The 21,037-nt window shown below is 40.4% G+C and overlaps 1 protein-coding gene across 1 annotated transcript in view; it reads left to right on the top strand.

Moving 5' to 3' along the window:
- si:dkey-215k6.1 (transmembrane protein 132D) overlaps positions 1-21,037 on the top strand; it is a 215,291-nt gene that overhangs the window by 142,575 nt on the left and 51,679 nt on the right. Inside the window, exon 5 of the mRNA XM_068604864.1 lies at positions 9,070-9,265. Coding sequence (XP_068460965.1) covers positions 9,070-9,265 — 196 coding nt within the window. The remainder of the gene's footprint in view (positions 1-9,069; positions 9,266-21,037) is intronic.

The following is a 21,037-nucleotide window of genomic DNA, read 5'->3' as shown; positions in this document are numbered from 1 at the left end:
GTATGTGTGTGTGTTTGTTCTCTATTGTCCTTTGAATTTCCCCTGAGACCACCACTTTCCTACAGTACACTTTGATAAGACAACCTGTCCTCCCTGCACTTGCTACATTGTGCGAGCGTGTATGTGTGTGTTTTTTTGCAACTTTGAGGGTGACTCAAAGAGAGAGATTTTCGTTTAGCTATTACCTGCTTCTCCTGAGGAGGAAAAACCAACGAGGGGTCAGCAACCGGGTAAATTACCGCGGAGCCACAGCGAGCTGATCTCCTCTGAGAAGTTTTGGGAAAAAGTAGAACTCTCAATCTTAATCAACCACCATGCTCACATTGATCTTACTGTAAATGTAATGTATACTCACTGATGAATATTGCAAGACTTCAAAAATATGACAGCACAAACACACACACACACACACACACACATGCACACACTTTCTCTCTCTTTCTCTATGAGACAAAGACACAGCAGCAGAGTTCAGCCGGTGTAAAGAAGTTCAAACCGGGTTTATAATGAGCCGAACACCAGACTGGACCGATTCACTAAATGTCTTCCACTAGGTATCACACTTGACCCAGCAGCTTGACACTAAAATAAGAAGAGCTGGTCCACCTTAAAGGTCAGCCCACCTTAAGAGAGCCCTGGCCAAGGTTGTTGAGAACTCCTCTGTCTTTCTCTTTACCTCGCTCTACTCGGTAATGTTAGGACAAGTTGGTGGAAACCTGTCTTGTTTTGTTATAAATAGTCAATGTTTCAAAGTTCAACCGTCTGAGCGAGTCTCTTATTTTCAGTATGTCACTGTGAGATTGTACTTAGTCAAAGTGTTTTGAGCTTAATGCTAAGGTCAACATTGTAATACAATGACACCGCTAACGTGCTGTTGAAGTGTTGAAGGGTTTGCCACCAGTGTAGAATGTTAGTGTGCTATCATTTGGTAATTAGCACTAAGCACAGAGTAAGAAGTTAAACATTTGACCTGATATTACATAAATATGGCTGTGCCAAATTTCATCCGATTCCATCCAATAGTTTTTGAGAAATTTACCTCAAAACCGCACACGTCAACCTGGTGGTCGTGTCACGGGATGACCAAATTCATCCGCTGGGGGCAAAGGGTGTCTGTAAAAACGATTCATGGCAATCCAGTCAATATTTGTTGATATTTAAGTCCGAGTGATATGGCTCACAAAATCCCGAAAAGCTGATTTCAAAATGTGAAAACAGACATGGAAGTGAGGAGACAGCAAAACAGAAAGGTGACTAAGAATGAGTGAAGAACAAATTCAATGAGGCTGCAAACAAGGTGTGTCATCTCTGTTGACCCTGCCTGGAAACGAAATCATGTAATTGATCGCTAAATAGAGAAATAAATTGTCAATCATCTCTCATAATCAGCTCTGAGACTCCGTCAGGGCCAAACCAGTTACACACGGGCGTAAGAAGTGAGTCCAGCCTGCACGTCTCACCAGACACCTTCTGCTGCCAGAAGTGTATCTTTTCATCTGGGTTTAGAGGCTGAGCCAGGCCAGCCGCCGTCGACTGAGCAACATTCACTATCAAAAAGATGCCTTTCCGTCTCTCTCGCTGTGTCTCAAATCTATATCAATTATCTAGCATCACAGGTGAGTCAGTCATAAAGTCCACCTTCAGATTCGTACTTTCAAAGAGCTGTTTTTCAAAAGGGTCTTGTAATTTATGCTTCCTTCCTATGTCATGTTCTTTTGCCTGAGGCGGGGTTATCTAAACCCAGAATACCTTTCTACACCCTCCCCCCCCCCACTCCCGCTCCGAAGAAATATGCCTATTGTGGTGCATTTGTAAGTAAGCACGTGGGGAATAGTGATAGCTCGTCGGCCAGCAGACTTAAATTTCAATAAATAAGACGCATATTTTAAACACTACATACGCTGAATGGTATCTTCAGGAAAGTATGATTCACTGTTTACGTCTGCATGTTCGAGTCCGCATCGATAGTTCCCTACACGATTGTTAAACTGTCCGTTTACACAAAATTGAATTACTTCCACCCATTCTCTTTCTCTCCTGCTCTGTGCTCCTGTAATTTCTCTCATTCTTGATCATGCCCGTGCCAATTTAAACTTAATAGGGTTTAATTGAATCCCTTTCTAAATAGAAGTGCATGTTCCCCATCGATGGTAACCTCGGGGTCTGAAAAGTGAAGCCTTAAACTTGCATTATTTCTACTGGCCATTAGGACTCCTCTCCTAAAAATTAGTTGGATTGTATGTGTCTGATAGACATTAGCCATTGTAAATATGAGTTTATTGTCTCAATTGATAGTTTTAAGTTAACAATCCAGCATGATTTTCATTTATTAAATAATGATCTAGTTAGTGTAAAATAGACCATAAAGCAGGGTATTAATTAGGGCGTGGCTACCTTATAATTAATAGACCACTATCACAGTAGTGTCTGGACTGGGATTTGTCCTCTGCATGTGTCTTAGAACGTCGTCCCTTTCGCAGTATTTCAGTTCATTTGAACTTTTTGGTCGCCTAAAAATGTCTTCTTCAGTGTTCGGTGGCAACAGCCAAAAAACAATATCGCAACGGCCGAAATGCAGGACTCGAGGCTTCAAAACAGCAGTCCACAAACCAATGCAGGAAGTCACGCCTACTTTGTTCAAGTAGTTAAACAAAGCGAGTCCATGTCCAAGCTGTAAGTCCCCGTGCTGAAGGGAGGGGGGGGGGGACCAGAAAAAACAGATGACGCACGTTCACCCACTCAGACCGACAACAAAAACCTGCATCACTTTGTCAGCAACAGGGATAATAGCTGAAGGTCAGCATCGCCTGAAGGAAAAAAAACACTCAGAGACGGAGAGAAAGTGTCAACTTTTGCACTGATTTTGTTTGGTTGGTTTTGTGTTGCTGAACAATATTCTAATGTGTGTGTGTGTGTGTGTTTCTGTGTGTGTGTGTGTGTGTGTGCGTAGACGAGCAGGTATACACTAGAGGACGGTGTAATATTGTTTTGGAGCCTTGTGGCTGGGACGGAGCTAACACCTGAATGAACCTGTCACTGCAGACACATTGCTTTTTCAGCTCCAGCGATTACACTGCACCCAAACACACTCAACGTTTTCAGGGTGGTTCTTTGCAAGTGTGTGCATGAGCATGTGTGTGCGCGTCCAGGTGTGTAGCTTGTTCATTGCCTGTGCGCGCTTGTCTGGGTGTGAGCGAGACACGAACAGAGAGTGAGAGTGTCAGAGAATTGTGTCTCGCCGTGTATATGTCTAAACCTCTGCTGTATTTGAGGTTTCCCCCTGGAAAATATTAAATTATGCTGCTTCTACGGTGTCCTTGAAACAACACGTCGTAGAGATGGATACGCACACACGTGGGGCATGGTGGACCTCATCAAAAAATTAAAAATTCTCATTACATCTAGTGAAAGAAATAAGGACAAATATGTCTCTTTTTTTTTTCCTCTTAGCAACTTTTAAAATCTCTAAGTTTTTAATTTAGATACATGTAAGTGAAGTCAAAATTACTTGCCAGTGGATGTAAAGTAGTGCAATATTTATATATTTGCAGCGTTTCAAACTGAGTGTCTGTAGAGACAATCCAGCAAACTGTGACGCATTAGAGGTCGTTCACATGTTGCATCTAAAAACTCATCGACCTCGCTTTTTGAGTGCACCTTCCCGTGTCCCGTGACATGAAGGCCTAAACATGGGGACGTTTCACATCCACCCCATATTTATTTGGACATTATATCATATAGTTTGTGTTTATGTTTATGTTCTGCCGCACATAACAGACAGAATAACATCCCCGAAACAAATAAAAACCGAAACAAGATGGACAAACATAAACGGCTGTGCTGCCATCACAAAGGATGCGACTTTAAAGGAATGGATTTTGGAGTGAGGACGATGTTAAATCAGTGGATACAGGTATTTTGTTCCATCAAATAATGTCTATTTACCTGTTTGAAATATGGAATAGAGGTTATTGCTTTAATGTGATTTGGTTCTCATTACAGATTTAAGTGTACGCGTGAAAAAAAAACGATCTCTGACTATAGTTGCTTTTGTAAGGCGGTAATGGAATAAGTGCATGCAAAATTGATCTAGTGATGTATTCCTGGCTTGAGTTGTGTCTTGGAAGTAGAGCAGTAAGTGGTGAAGCAGAGTTATTGTGCTGGATCTGAGAGTAAAGTTTAATGGCTGGATGATGTGTGGAGGAGTTGGATAGATATGATGAGAGCATCATTACCACAAAAGAGGAAAGTTGAAATTTGCTCAGCAGGACGTGATGATTTGCTGTATTAAAGGTTTTATGAAAATTAATGAAATGCCTCTAGCATCATGACCTGTGTTGAGTAAAGTACACACATAGTAAATCATCATAATGCAGACCTGCTTGTTTGGATAGAACGCACAGCATATTGTGAGTCACTGAAGAGGTTACTGCTTCCAACATGTGGTTTAATTGGTGGGAGAACTTTTCTCTTCCAATAATGTTGATATCATTTAGAAAGTGGATATTGGCATGTGAGTTTCAAACAAAAGTTGGATTCTCAGATGAAAAAAAAATGGAGGTGATTTGAGATGCTTTCCAGCCGGAGTGGAAGATAAAGAGCCTCATACAGAGATTGATGAGATAGATAGTGGAGAGGAGGCATAAAGCTGTCAGCATGAGACTTAAGAAAATGCATATTTAAAACATACATATCACAAGCGCGAGAATGTTTCAAAGAGTTAAAAAAATATCAGACAGTTCATTCTGTGTGATCTTGGAAAAGGAACCTTGGTGGATGTAGAAGAAGAAAGAGGGAGCACCAAATAACTAGTTCTTGAACAGATGTAACAAAATAATCATTGACAGCACATGCCACCTTTTCACGTCAGTAATAAGAATATATTGTAAGAAAAAATATTGAAATTGTCTTCTTTTTTTATAGTGTTTCTTTTCAGAGCCGTGATGTTGTCGGTTGAAATTCCAATGAAACGTCTTCAATTGTTGCAGAATTTCAGAGTTTATCTCTTGTAGTTTAGTGAGCCGTGAGTATAGGTATTTATGTCGTTTTTGCGTATTATTTGAACTCATATATCTCAGTTAGATTTCTTCTGGGTTTTCAAATGACGATTCAATGCTCCAATTCGTTTCTTTCATTTTTTTTTCTTTAGACTGACGTAGTTTTGAGTTTGGTATTTTTGAGAACTGACGAGCCCCAGCGGCCCCAACACTGATGATATCTTCATCAGGAGAACTTCCTCACCCTCAATGTGCTCGTACTCCGTGATGTTTGTTTGTCCGTTTGTCCGAGTGCCATGAGTACCTCACACAGTAAACACAGTAGAAGAAAGAAAGTTTGGGAGCCGAAAAAAACGACACCATAAGAAAAGAAAACAAGTTTTAGTAGTTCTTCACTTCTACTTTTCATCTCATTGGTACATGTTGTTGCTTCTACCAGCCGCGGTTTTGTGGATTATCATTTGATTTATTTAGTAAAGATGTGTCCATATTCTATAGCGTATTAACTCTTTCGAAAAATGTAAAACAACACCTCAAGGAAGCGTAAAAATGTTTTTTAAGCAGTTGTTTAACAGATTTTTCTCCCATTTAGCTTTTCGAATGAGGTACTTCAAAATACACATCAAAATATGTTCATGAAAATACGACATCTGACTGCACCAATTTAGGCATGGGACGTTATGAAAACTGCATATCACCAAAATAATTATTATTCACAATAGTATACACAACCACAGCAATAACCTTCAAACTCTTAAATCCCAAAATAACGTTACCTGCCCGAAAGAATTGATAAATTAATTTAAAAAAACAACTCATGTTGTGAGTCTGGTAATAATGACATGACCCGTATTTCTTTTTTTAATCATGTTTTTTTTTTTTTTTTTTTACTTTGAACAACTAGAGTAGCAAACAGTACATTTTTCAAGTCATACATCCAAATCCTTTATTGCTAAGTATGTTGACACAAACAAGGAATTTGTCCTGGCGGGAGGTGCATAACATTTAACAATAAACATTTAACGACAAACATTAAACAAAGTGCAATAAAAACGGAGCATGATTTACATTCATTCATTTATTCATGATGATATTCCCGATAATGGAAATTCATCATGCTTTTTTTTTTTTTAGCGCAATTTGCAATAAAATCTGTTATTGTCTCGTGTCTAACCATTAAAAACAGCAGCTTGCCACCGCCCACTTTAATGAACCATGATGAAATAAAACAATAGCACCAGGTAGGCAAGCTGGGATAAAATTGTGGTTTCTGTTGAAAGATTGGATAACTATACTCTGATGTCAGGTTGGATTTGGTAACAGACGGAGAGAAGCAGAACGATGGGGAGAGATAGATGAAAGAAAAGCAAGTATGATGGAAGGATCTGGAAGAGGTCAAGGGGAGCTGACACCCATCAGTTTTCTCTCCTTAATCTATCTGTGTAACACATCGCTCACCACATCTGCCTAGACAGACAGACACACACACACACACACACACACAATGTAATGGTTAAAGGTCATGACAAAATTGCTAAAGGGCTGTGATATGTGGTGTGTGTGTGTGCGTGTGTGCGCGCATGTTTGTGTGTGTGTGAGTGTGTGCGTTTGCGGCCGTTAAAGCGTTGACTCTAAAATCAACTTGCTTCTTTCTTTCTAATTCGTGTCCCACTGGCCGCTGGACATGTGTGTGTTACAGAATGTCAGCGGCCGGGAACCAAAACAATGGCGTGGGATGTTCAGTCAGCAATATATTCAGTTGCGTTACAGTATCTAAATGATTTTTAAAGCATCTCTCTTGACACTGTGAAATGCTCGACTTTGGTCTGGGTTGTATTTTTATCTGCAAAACCCCAACCCAGGAGACCCTGTGTGTCGCTCTCACTGGGATCTGGGAGTTGCTGTATTTCACTGCTATCTTGACCGCGGAAGACATACTGTCACATTTTTAAGAAAGCGTTTTTATTTCAGACCCGCTGTGTTTCTTTTGCTCTGCGTGCGACAGATAAAAGTACAACACACATTTTCTTTGATTTTGTGTCTTCGGTCATTCATTGGGCACAACCCTTATTTCCATATACAGCCCCGACACCGTGGGCTGATGTCTCGAAGAAGATGCAAAGACTTTCTGTGGGGACAAATGATACAATAGTTTGTGATTCACGCGAGCAGCCGATAGGAAGCAGGCTGACAGGCCGAGAGGAAAAGCGGGTAATGACTGTAAAGCTGTGAGGGCACGATGTGCAGCACGAATCCAAGTTGTCAAAATGACAAATTTCAGTATGTAAGAATCAGAAGTAAAGACAGGTTTCCTGTCTTTTTTTTTAGATAGACAGTTTAAGTTGAATCTGAAAGTAATTAACTGGAGATGATATTTACAGATTATTGTGATAATAACTGAAAGATCCTTGTAATGATGTAAAGAGTAATAATCTCTCCTGGAATCACTCTCACGCAGGGACTTTGGAGGCAGATTTTTTACTTTTTTAAACGCCAGGCTAGCTATGTCCCTCGTTTTCTGTCTTCATGCTAAGATAAGCTAAAGTAGAAAACCTGCATCAAAAACATCTTGAGCAATGCTACTAGTCCGTGGTAAGAACAATATTCAAAGTTGGAAACTTTCCACAGGTATTAACGGGAATATACGGGAATTGTCGGGAAATTTTGGGGTAATTTAACTGTTGTTGTACTGCTGTACTGCTGTTAAAAGTCTACTGTATACGAATAAACTTGGTATTAAAATGAAAGGCGTCAGTTTACCAAGTAACCAATGTGCTAATGACAAACAGAGTTGGGAAAGTTCACTTTCTACATGAACTCGTTCAGTTCATAGTCCATAATTCAAAATTTTGAACCAAGTTCACAGCTCCAAAAAATGAACTAGTTCAGTTATTTTTTTTCAAAATGTTGCAGCTATAATTGAAATCTCTCTCTGTCTGCAGTACCGCTCTTGGCCTCTACGCAACTCGGCGCTGTCACACCTGCCAGGCATCGGGCTGAAACATTGAGACGCAACACTGATGACAAAAACGTCAAAAACAACAGAACGTTTTATGTTTACGTTTCTGTTTCTGTCAAACAATGTTCCCAACCAGCTGCATTCAGGGTCCAGCTGAGCTCGGCGTACGTAGTCTTGTTCTCAACTACATTTTTTTGCAAAAAACTTAGGCACATTTCTTTTTTTCAAAATTCCCAAAATGCCCGAGCCAAAATTCCCGTGGAAACTTTACCGGAATTTCCCGGAAAATGTCCGCCCCTTTGCAACCCTAGTAAGACCACATCATTTGAGCATCATAAACGACAATATTATTACACACACTCACCGACACAAGGAGAGAGGCACATGAGTGCATATTATACAGGCGTTTCCTCTTCACGGAAAGCGTGAAGCAGAATGGCTCCCATCCTCGAGGTTGTAAAATGTATCATTATTTTTGCATGACATTCTTTGACTCATATCTCTCCCACACACACTTACAGAGACACACGCACACAGACACACTCGCCGATAGCTTTTTCATCTACTTTCATCTCGAGGCAGAGCACATCATATCACCGCCATCACCAAGATCCTCGCCATCATCGCCTTTATTATCATCATAATCACATCCTCACAAGTAGCAGTGGATGCTTGGCGAGGATGTAAACAACTGTTTTTTTTTCTCAGTTCCAAATATTGTTCAGGCGATGTATTGCTTCACTGATTACTCAGATACTCTGGACTGTATTACAATATGTTTTAATGCTGACAAAAAATAAATCCTTTGCTTAAAGTTGGGTGTCTTTCTCCAAAAGGCAACCTGACATTATCTGTGACTGAGCCTTGTTCTATCGCGAGTAAGTGGACACAAAAGTTGCGTTGACCTAAATGAGACCTGAGAGTGATTTTCTTTGGTCACCGTGGCCAACGCTACTGTGTTTTTACAATTCTCTTTTCGAGCGTTAAGTATCTTCTTAAAATTTCTGCCTAAGATTTTCTTTTGAAATGAATCTTTGCAGGAAATATCGAAAATGCGAAAGATTTAAATAAAAGACACATATTTTTCCCTCCCCTTTCTCTCCGTGTCTGCAGGTTGGAAAGCCCGTCTTATGAGGTGATGCAGCTGGAATTTGAGGTGGATAACGTGATCAACCTGGTGCCGACCCAGACGCTACACTGGAACGTCGAGTACATAACCGGCACGCAGACATCTTCCAGGCAAACAGAGAAAGTCTCACACCTCTACATCAGCAACGCTGACATACAGGGAATCGTACCACTGGCTGAGGTAAGAGATGGCTTGATAGATGAGCACAGATACAGAATTTAATTGAATTACAGATATCTCTGAGTATACATGTTGACGTACCCAACAGCACACATTTATTATGCTGGAATAGATTTTTCCCTCCATTTCCCTCCTCCTAACCTTCCTGCTGACACCTGCAGCTCATCCCTTTCCTTCAGGTTGATGAAAGCTCTAAAGGTCAGCTTGTTTACCCCCTGCTGCTGCTACAAGCCTCCTGGTCACATACACACACACACACACAGACACACACAGCAGGTTTCCACCCAAGCAGGTTTCAAAATGACAAGCAGCCTCGCAAATATGGACACACAACCAAGCAGTGCTACACCACACCTACACCGTGCATGTGACATGCTGGCAGGTGTCAATCCTGGTGAGACTTATGCGCAGTTGGCCTCTTTAAGTCTTCAATCAATGTAGACCAGCAAATGAATTGTCTGGTATTTTGAGTCTTGACTTTGGTGTAACTTTAAGACGCATTGGCAGAAAACAAAGTTATTATGTGTATACTTGGAAGATAGAAGGTCATGATGTGATTTAACTAAATTACACCTCAATAATGCAACTATGTGAAAGTGAATGAAAAGTGCAAAAAAAAAAAGATGAATACACTTTTTGATTCATTCTTATTCCCTTTCTTTCCAATCTGTCACAAGCCGTCTGAATCATATGAAAAACTGAACAAATCTTTGTGTGTTAGTTAAATCAAATTAGTCATTTAGTCAAATCAAATACAATCGGTAACATTTCTCATCATCAACACCATTACTTCTTACATTGACAGATCAAAACAGACACAGCCCATAACAGACGTTGTTGCTCTGGCTACAGCAACCAAAAACCTCAGGCCGAAGAGTGAGAAGAAAGACAGGAAGGTGGAGGATGCTTTTCAAAATACTCCCAGTTCCATTACCACTGAGGTAGAGCTAATCTGGCCAGATAGCCCTCCTTCACACAGCAAAGCCCTAGTGAGAAAACCCAATTTTGTTGAGGGCTTTTGCAACCCCTGCCTCTTTCACACACTGCAACAGCAAAGCTTGAAAGCATCATTTCAAATAGCAATGTTGTTGGAATTTTGCTAGATTTTTAATTTTTTTCTACAGGGCAGTGTGAATGGAGTGATGCTACATCTCACCCCCTTGTACACCTTAATACAGAAGCATAAAAAAAGAAGAAAAAGGGTAATTACAAATCCAGGACTCAAGTATTTACATTTGAGCCTTGAGTTTTGTAGGCATCAATTTCAAATGTGTCTATTTATGTCACTAGTTAACACTAACGTGACGAAAAAGGTCCTAACATACTATTTTACTATTTATCCTTTTTTTTCTGATTAGAATTTGAATGAAACACAATTCATTGTTAGCTTTTTGTTCCCTCAAAAAAGATAATCAATAGATCCGCTTGTGGATTTCAATAGGAGAAAAAAATAAACATGAAGGGGCTGATTATGTGTTTGGTAACAACTAGTCTGACTTACCGAACGTAGACCATAATCTGGCCGCATATTGGCATTGTCATTCTCCTCCCCTCCAACTCCTTATTCTGCAGGTGCAGCATCGCTGCATCTTGTGCTAAGCGCTGCCCAAGACCATTGTGGTTAGTTTAAAGAAATGCAAACAAGCCGGGACGATAACATGTGGAGCCGGACTATTATTTAGAGCTGACACAGTGGTGTGTAGATCGTTATTTAGTAGAATGTATTTATTTATGGTTTATTTTATAGGGATGGATCCAATATAAATGGAAAAAAACAAACACAGACATCCGATGCAAGTATCATAGTGTTTATAGCGGATGCCGGTTTGCAACCACCCAGATAGGTCGAGCTATGCTATACTTAGTAACCACAGGGCTCCGTAACAGCTTCAATGCTTCTGAGATTAGAAGGCTGGTGAACTCTGCTGGAGGGATGAACACCATTATTCTCATAGTTTGAGACCCAGTGACTCTGAGGGCCCTCGCATTATTCATTATGTTCATCATGATCAAATCCCTGAACGTTCACTACCGTCTGGTATAGAAGGCATTTCAGTGTTATCAGCCAATTAAATAGCTGTTTCAGTTGTTCTCACTACCATTTTAATGCTTCAAAAGGGACAAATGGCACCTGCTAGTACATTGTTATAGTTAAATGTCCCAGTTTTAAACTAGTTGTGGATTGAAACCATTTACATTAATAGAACATACATTTGTTGCTTAGGTATACTAGAATAAGTTAACTGAGACACAGGATACACACAAACAAATGCACATATACTTGTATACATACACCTCACCCAGTTTCTCTCTCTCTCTCTCCCTCTCTCTCCGTCTCTTTATCGCTCCTCTCTTTTGGCTAAAAGCATCAAAATGGCTGCCATCACAAGCCATTGGGGCCTCCTGATTTGTTTACCAAAACTGCTGACCGGGCTTTTGATTGCGGGTTGGTTGTTTGAGGTGTCTGTTGCAGAGAGAGGTCTCTGCGACTCGCCACTGAGATGAAAGCCGTACCGTTTTTGGGTCTTCGGAGGAAGGAATCACATTTTGAGCGAGAATCTTCAAAGTGAGCCGGATGTGAAAGCTTTCACAAAGTCGTGCATCCTCCTTCCGAAACAATTCCACATCTGAGGAATGGAGCACACGTATAATATCACAAGTACAACTGTGTGACAAAATGTGGGATCTTTACAACTTTTACATTGTTAAACACCCCAACAAAAACTCCCACATAACTGCATCAGTAGCACTCAGCACTGACTTTAAACATAATGTATTTGTCTGATCTGTCTGGGTGATTCAACTCCACCTCAGAAATGTTCTACCATCTCCCAAATCAAAAGTCAGCTTATCAACAATACCGATGTGGTAATGCAGTGAGTTCTCTCTTTACAAGGCAATAATGAAAAGCAGAACACTGCCCGCCATTACCGAGCTCTCACCGACATGTTCCTCCTCATTCCGCATATCCATTAAGGTTCTGGTCTCTTGGCTGAGTGGGAAAGAAAGAGGACCTCTTCAGGAAACAAGGGATTATTAGGAGTAATTTGTCTCCTGCGGGGGCTAAAAATTGGTTTCATCTTTTAGAGAGGAGTGGGGAGGTGAGGAGAGGAGAGAGTTAGGGAGAGTGGGAGAGGAGAGATAAAAAGAGAGCCAGAGAGAGATGGAAACATAGTTAGACTGGCAGATAGACACAGATAGAAGTGAGATTTCAGAGAGGAAAAATGTTATTAAAACCATTCATTTATCAAAAAATAATAATTGGCTTTGTAATCTACTATAGTTGTTAGCCCCCAATCAGAAAAATGAAATGAAATACATTATTGCATTTTACCAGATGTCCTATGCGGTGTCACTGCTTCCTCAAAAAAACTAACCATATATCACAACAATTCACAACTCCATTGCTGCAGCAAACTGTGGATTATAGTAAACTGCAGATTATATATATATATATATATATATATATATATATATATATATATATATATATATATATATATATATATATATATATATTGCTTAAAAGGGAACAGTAGGAAAGGTGCAAACTGTTGAAGTGAGAATGTGGACTTGCAGTCAATACTTTAAAAGACAACCCACAGAGGCAGCCGGTCGTTGAACTGAATTCATTTCTTTCAAACATGGTGGCTTGGTGAGAAACTTTCATTTTATTTATCCCAGCCAGTGCTCTCAAATTTGATTCCGAAAACTTTTGAGGAGGGAGAGAGGCCGTAAACTTGATTCATTTGTAAGCCAATGCTATAAACAGTTTAAGTACACAACATTCATAGTTAAGAGGCAGTTAAATCACCACCCTTTGCTTCACACAATATACAACTCTGACAAATCCACTGTTGGTTCTTAATGCGATTGCTTTGTCCTGCCCCAGCTGTATTGCACAGCCTGTGAATTGTATCTTCCGACCGTCTTCCCACTGACTGGAGATATCACAGTCTGCTTGAACGAGCCTACAGATTATGTTAACGTGTCACAAGATGGGATATGACAAAACACATTTCCATTGGCACCGCAGCTGTTTGCTTAGCTTAATGGAGGCGTATTCTGCTAAGTGGTCAACAGACATTTACATTTGTAAAAACATTGCACTTGGTTTATCACCAGGCAGCAGATGAATACATGACCATATGTCATCTTACTATGTGTAAAACAAAAAATAGGTTACTATTTTTCCTGTCATCCACAATTTACATTCTAAAAAGGATCATTCCACGTTCAGTTTTTCCCGTTGAGATATCTAGAATTGACAAGTCTTGAGATCTGTTTGGAATGAATCTGCTAATGAAAAATGTTTAAAAAAAATAAATAATAATGGTTGTAATTAAAGTATTGAATTTGCATATTCCCAACAGAAGTGTGTTACTGGCATCTACATAAAATAGTATAGTTTATTAACACAACTTATTAAGCAAATATCAAAGCGTATGTAAATAAACACTGTGAACAGTGTGTACAACGCAGTATGTACACACCACCGGTTGTTATCAATGTGTGGTTGTAGTCAAAGAGTTTGTGCTGCGTACTAGCATACAGCACAATGCAGCATAGCACAGAGGTGGAGCGACTGCTGATGTTTCAGCATCAAGGACAGCGAATCAGAAACCGAATGGGACACAGCTTTGTGTCCATATAAAAGTGGTTATATTTGTGAAAATGAAAGGGCCAGCGCTTAGTTCTGTAAATCTATGACTTTACCTGCTTTACAAGAAGCCAATCTCTGTGGTAATGACAAAACTTGAGAGGAAATAATGGAGATAAATGGACAAAGATAGATGGAAAAAAACAATTTGTCATGTTAGACAAGGAAAAACCTGAATAAAAAGGGAGGTCAGAAATGGACCTGCTATACTTCCCTGGCTCTTACAGGTATTTTAGCCTCTGATAAATTGGATCAGTAATAATGTTGTGTCGTGACCAGCCATTACATACCTCTGCCTGGAATCAGGGTGTTGCACAAACACAAAAGTAAGGAAGAGGGGAGAGAAAAATGATGTACTATTTTCTGTGAAATCCGCATGATTTGAATACGTTAAATTAAAGTGTACTCATCTTTCACTAGTGAGCGACAATGTGTCCCCTGAGACCAATGTCTGAAGTTTGAGATGATTGACAAATGAAGGAGAGATGAAAATGACATCATGTAATAATGCCTTTACATTACAGTCTGTTTGCTCCCATTTTTCTGCGTGTGTGTGTGTGTGTGTGTGTGTGTGTGTGTGTGTGTGTGTGTGTGTGTGTGTGCACCCTCTTAGTAGAGCAGTTGCCCTAAGTGGCTTCTTAATTTACCACTTCTGATTGGTTATATTTTTAAAGGAAGTCAGTAAGTAGGAAGAGGAAACTCAGTCGTCAATAATCTGTTGATGAAAGCAGCCACACATGCACACACACAGTTTTCAAACTCAATTATAGATTTACCATTTTCACGGTCTGTGTGTCTATTAGAAACAGCCTTTATTCATTTTCTCCCTCTCCAGTACTTTTTCCTTTATCTACATGTCTGTAGCTATTGTTTTCTCAATTTTCCTATTTTCTCTTTCTCTCAGTTTGTGTGTGTGTGTGTGTGTGTGTGTGTGTGTGTGTGTGTGTGTGTGTGTGTGTGTGTGTGTGTGTGTGTGTGTATGAGCGCCAGCAGTGGTTTGAAAACCTGTGATTGCTAATTTACACTCACATTAAGCAACACACTGTGGAATCAATATTACAAACACACTCCCCAGGTTCTCTCCGTTTATTTTAACTCACACACTGCTTAGTATGGTTGCCGGTAATTTTGTTTGAAAAACTAAAAAACACCCCTGAGATTTTTCTCTAGTGACTCATAAAATCGCCAAATTATAATTAGGAGGTGGGAGGAGAAAGCAGAATAGTCAATCTTTTCAAGGCCGTTATTAAATCATAGTAGTAGTATTCCTGTGATTGTTCACATTATTCATTAAAAGCAATTCCTGGCATGTTTAGGTGCTCCTCTGTCAGATATTTGAACTAGTTCAACCCCTTAATTCAGATTATTAACTTTTAGTACTTCTGTTTTATTGACTACTCCTTTTCCAGCAAGTCGTGTTTTTCTTAACCGATGCTCCCGCCCCTTCCCGTTCTCCTCTTCAGTTCCAGTGTGTTCTTGTTACGAGCCTTCAAACAGCCAATTAATCAACACACATGACATATTCTATGCAAGCGTGACAGTGTATGCATTTGGGTCACTGAGAAGTCGCGTGTCCTGGGCTACAGTTTCATTTCCATACCGAGCGTCTCCCGCTCGCTCCAATAGAAAGGGGTGGAAGAGAGAGAGAGGGGGAGAGAGGGAGCGATGTTTAAAGCTTTGTTTAAAGCTTAAACTGTAAGTGTGGTGTTGAAGTAATACAATGACAAAACGTATAAGGCGAGAGGAAGGCACTGCTCTTACTTTCTAAGATGCATGAAAAGCGAATGAAGCAAGTACGATAAAGGCACATGGCCCCGGGCAACGTGTGTTGTGAGGAAGATTTGCTCCTCTTCAAACATTTCTCTGATATAATGCAAGTGCCTGTCACTTATTGGTATCCATCATTGCAAAACATCTCCATACTTTGCAGCCATAACAATAATGTCAGAACAAAACTACATTTTTTAAATGTTGGTACAGGCAAAAAGAGATAAATATATAAATGCCTGCATCAATCAAGTCATGCTATTGCACGACTACTGTTTCTTTTCAGCAAAGTCATGAAAAAATACCGTCAATTACAAGTACTCCCTAGTAAACAATCTACTTTTCGCCCGTATTATGTAACCAAATGCGGTGTAGGTGAGGGATGAGTCATCATGGGCCAAAGAGGCCAATGTTTGTGTGGTTTTAACCCACCCAAACACTACCATTGATTACATGTTCAAAGAGAGGAAGGAGAAGCTAAAAAGTGGAATCACCCACATAAAACCCACTGAAATCTAAAGACAGATGAGTCACGGAGGGAGACAAAAAAAGAAGAAAAAAAATCTTCTAAGATTCACTGATTTGACTTTTGATTTGTTCATGAACCAGATCAGAAGATGAGGATAACCTCCTTCATGCTCAGATTAATCTAATCCAACCCGGGAGCAGCTTAGTCCAACCATACTGTCCTCATGGGCCACTGAAGCAGCGGAGGACTGAATGCTGCGCTCGAGTATACATCAGCAACATCTAAAAGGCAGAGCGCAGTCTTGCCACCAGGCTGACAGCTTGGAGTTAAAACTTTCGACCGTCTACTGCTGTTGGTGAGGTACAGAGATCTATATTCCACACAGTCTGCACACTCTCCTTCACATGCAATTAGCTGAGTTAGCTAAGTAGAAGGAAGAGAAGTGGGCGGAAACCAGCCGACAGGCTGATGAGCTGGCTGAGCACGAGAATGAGGAGAAAGATGAATGAGTTTAGGTCTGAATAGTTGGGTTGAGGGAAAGAGGAGTGACGAGAGAGGGACAATGGGGGAGGGGGGAAAATAGGAAAGAAAACAGACAGAAAAAGAAGGGAGGGGTTTGACTAATTTACAGAAGTGAAATAAGGGGGACAAAGAGAGAGAAGGACGGAGAGTTGAAGAGAGGGTATAGAAAGAGATCGCACATGGGGGAGGAAATTAGACGAGCTTAAAATGGTAGAAGTGGGCGTAGGAGAGAGAGAGAGAGAGAGAGAGAGAGAGAGAGAGAAAGAGAGAAGGACCCAGTGGACATGCAGAGCACCATGTAATAGTCCCTGGGAAGTCCTGGGTACCACAGAGGAAGAAAAGAAATGAGGGAGAGAGGGAGGAAGAGGACAAGAGAGAGAGAGCGAGAGAGAGAGAGAGAGGAGACGACAGCAGGGCAGGTCTAATGCAATTAGGGGTCTGGAAATTGAAAGTACAATTCTCCCCGGGATCTTTGTAAGAGTGGTTTGAAGTTAAAGGTTTGAGCCATACTTAAATGCATATAAGTAAATGTGTGATAGCGTTCTATCAAATTGTTTCCATAAAAAGTTCTGCTTATAATTACCTCATTATAAACTTTGCACACAAACATATTTTTTGGAATTACAAAGTCAGATGTAATTATGTTGATATGGTGACAGAAATATGAAGTAATTGCTCTTGTGTTCTAGAAAACACAATCAAGCATTTTACATTATTACGTTGTGCCACATATTGATCTCATTATTCACAGGTAATTCAATGTCAAAAGCCATAAAATACACAATCTTATCCCCAAGTAAAAAGTCCCCATACAATAGACAAAAGTCATATAATAAAATCATACACACCTACTCATATGGATACATATGAATACAAATAGTCTTTGCATTCACAAACACACAATGCTATGTTTTCCTGGTTACTCTGTGTTTCAGTAAAAGCTTTAAACAACACCAGTCTCTCCGGCTAATTATACCTGCTCTAATAAGCTCTTTGCGTAATTATCACTGGCAAACTAAACACTGTCCCCAAGAAGACTTATCCTTTTGACCCCATTAGCACCTGTGTGTGCAGAAGTGTGTTTTGTGACGGGAACACCAGCGTTGGGCGAGCATGCGAGGGAGCCTCAGACCGCAGAGTCAACCTTTGCTTTCCGTGCTGGCCGTGGAACAAGAAACAAAAGTAGGTTAGGCGTGTGCTAATTGCCCCGGCGACAGGGCGATTTACTCCCAGAAAGCCCCATACGCTTGTTAGCATCTCGTTAGCCGCTGCAATCAGTGTGGTGACAGACAGACAGGTGGGACAGCGAGACATTGGCTGAGGTTTAGAAAACAGTACAAATCTTTCCTTTGGACTGACAGATTTTGATCGACAGTATATTCAACATGGCAGCCGTGTCAGTATTAGACGATCAGAGACACTGCTGTAGTATAAAGCGCAAGGAAGTCCACCGAGGGAGGAGGCCAGACTGGGTGGCTGGGACTAACAAACACAGACTTTCATCACGTCAATGCAATGGTTGTTTCCAGCCGCCAAAGGAGCCATTTAACCATCATTTACAAAACAGAGGGAAGTTACCAAAGCATCAATGCACTTTTTTGACAAATATTCTGCCTCAATTTCACACAACTGCACACATTCACCTGATATAATCAAAGTCTCACGCTGTTGTCCACCCACCAGCTGGGAGTTTATTGCCTTGACGTTATCAATTGGACATGTTTCATCGCACAGTGTGTGGTTGAATTAGTCACACAAGGATCAACAGTACCTTCAAAAACGCCCTCCGATCCACGCCTGCTCTCTGCTCTTATCAGTCCTGTACACCTCCACATATTAGATGCTGTACCTAGCTCATGCCATTATGCCAAATAAACACTGACGTATCAAGCAAGGAAGTGGCATTGCAGTGGAATGTTGTACAGGAGTGTAATATGTGTTCACACATGAGACGATGATAAAAATTATAGTATGAAATAGGCTTAAAGATGCTATTTTCTGTTCAACAAATGAAGATAGATTATTTTCACATTTACAGGCTTTCAAGAACAAGCCAAACTCCCATCCTGTGTTCCACTAAGTGCTCAGCTGACAAGTTAAATAGACCGAGAGATAATTTAATTTTTACAGTTCTCTACGAAAACACATTTGTACAAATTAATTTGAAAATGATTGTAATTTATTGTTCTACATTCCTATTATTACATACATTTGCATGCAATACGATAACACAGAATGAAGTAAAATAAAGATAACTGGAAAAAAAAAAAGTCCTAATTGTATTTCAGTTTTGTGCTGGTTGCCTGACAGCATCACGGAGACAGCAAGATATAGTGAGACGGTACATGGCTGGTATTGACCAATCAGAAAGTTGAACACAAATTGTCCTTTTTTTTTCTTTGCGGTTTTCAACTTCATTGAACAAACAATTACAGAATGTTGTTTTGTGGACAGGCTAGCTGCTGTCTTCTTATAGTAAGCTAAGCAAACCTAGCACGTGTAGTGTAGGCAAAATGTGCGGTGAAGAGCAACAACCCTGGCAGTAGTGTGGATACAGATTTTTACAGTAATAAAACAGTAAAAATGTACTTGACGTAATTCTCTCTCTCTCTCTCTCTCTCTCTCTCTCTCTCTCTCTCTCTCTCTCTCTCTCTCTCTCTCTCTCTCTCTCTTTCTCTCTCTCTCTCTCTCTCACACATTTTAAACATGCAATATGTTCACAAAACTATTTTCTTAGACTCCTTGTGCAACCAGATATTCAAAATAGTTCTTGCACCATTTGTATTTACGTATTCTTGAAAGGCTTCTAGAAAGGCTTTTTAAGAAATGGTTATGAAAGTCTTAAAATAACTCTCCCGATGAAAGAGTCGAATTTTGGCTCAAGCTTAGTGAGAAATGATCAGTCTGAAGTCGTATAGATCACAAGAAACATTTTAGCGTTTGGCCAAAGTCTGAAATAATTGCTCTGTCGAACACATAGATTGGATGCTATCACACACACACACACACACACTCACTAAATTTGCATACACAAAGACACAAACACACAATTATGCACTTACAAGTATAACAAAAAAGAGCATAGGGACACACTCAAACATGCACACGCCCACACACAACTGTGTTGCCGCCAAATAAATGAGCCGGCACTCCTCAGGCCTAATAGTCTGGCTGTAATTAAGTGTGGCTTCAGCCGCATGGGGTCATAGACCCCATGCTGGAAGCACACTTCATGTTCTCCTGCGGGCTTATTATTAAGTGTGGCTTCAGCCGCATGGGGTCATAGACCCCATGCTGGAAGCACACTTCATGTTCTCCTGCGGGCTTATTAAGTGTGGCTTCAGCCGCATGGGGTCATAGACCCCATGCTGGAAGCACACTTCATGTTCTCCTGCGGGCTTATTATTATTATTATTATTATTCTTCTTATAGTCAAACCACTACTCCTCCCAGAGCGTTGCCAGCACATGCATAAAAAATACGTCGAAACGTGCGGTTTGCGCGGGAATCGTGAGGTATGACTTTTCTAAGAGATTCGCCCGTACGTTTTCCCGAAAAATGCAAAAAACATAAAAAAAATTTCACGAAATGTTCGTAGAGGGTGGCGCACCAATTAACAGAGTGAGAAGAAGCGACAGAAACTGTTAAAAAAATAAAACGTATTTTGTCATTACTCCCACAATGTTCACTCTTCATACACCATTGTTGGATAGAAACGTTGGAAATCTTGTCTTCTGTCATAAACTGTGGTCGATAGAAATCCAACGGACTCAGACGTCTTGAAATCGGACTGAATGTGAGAGCAAGTCCACCTCGCTCTGCCATCCGCCGCCATGTTAAATCTCCCTCCAAAGCCACGTCTCCCCTGAAGCTCGTACCTGATTTGTAAATCGCCCGTACAGACACATGTTTTATCGTACAGACTCGCCAGTCACAGTATCTGTTCATCAGGTCTTCCTAACGCTCAATATGCGATATCGAAGCAATAGTGGCTTTTAAAGTACCATTTTTTTAAAATAGTTTGAAAGGAGTTCCACAGTATTTAGGTCTATTAAGCTCAGCGTAAGGAAGTCCCTTTGAAGTCATCACCATGGCAACCTTTGATCTAACGACCCACAGGTGTTCTCGTTAGGGCAGTTTAACAGACACACAGACACTTACACACGCACACACAACACAGATGACTTCTGTCTCTCTGTCTGTTTGTCTCACACACACAGACACACATACACACACACAAACAAACAAACACATACACAAACACACACAGACACACAAACACACACACACAAACACACACACACAAAGACGTTTACGTGTGTTTTATATTGTGTAGTTGTCAACACTGTGATCA

Source organism: Clinocottus analis, unplaced genomic scaffold, assembly GCF_023055335.1.
Source record: "Clinocottus analis isolate CAN_PGR_092001 unplaced genomic scaffold, fCliAna1.0.p SCAF_7, whole genome shotgun sequence".
NCBI classification, from domain to species: domain Eukaryota; kingdom Metazoa; phylum Chordata; class Actinopteri; order Perciformes; family Cottidae; genus Clinocottus; species Clinocottus analis.
Note: the sequence above shows the minus strand (reverse complement) of the source record. Positions and strands in the feature narration are given on the sequence as shown.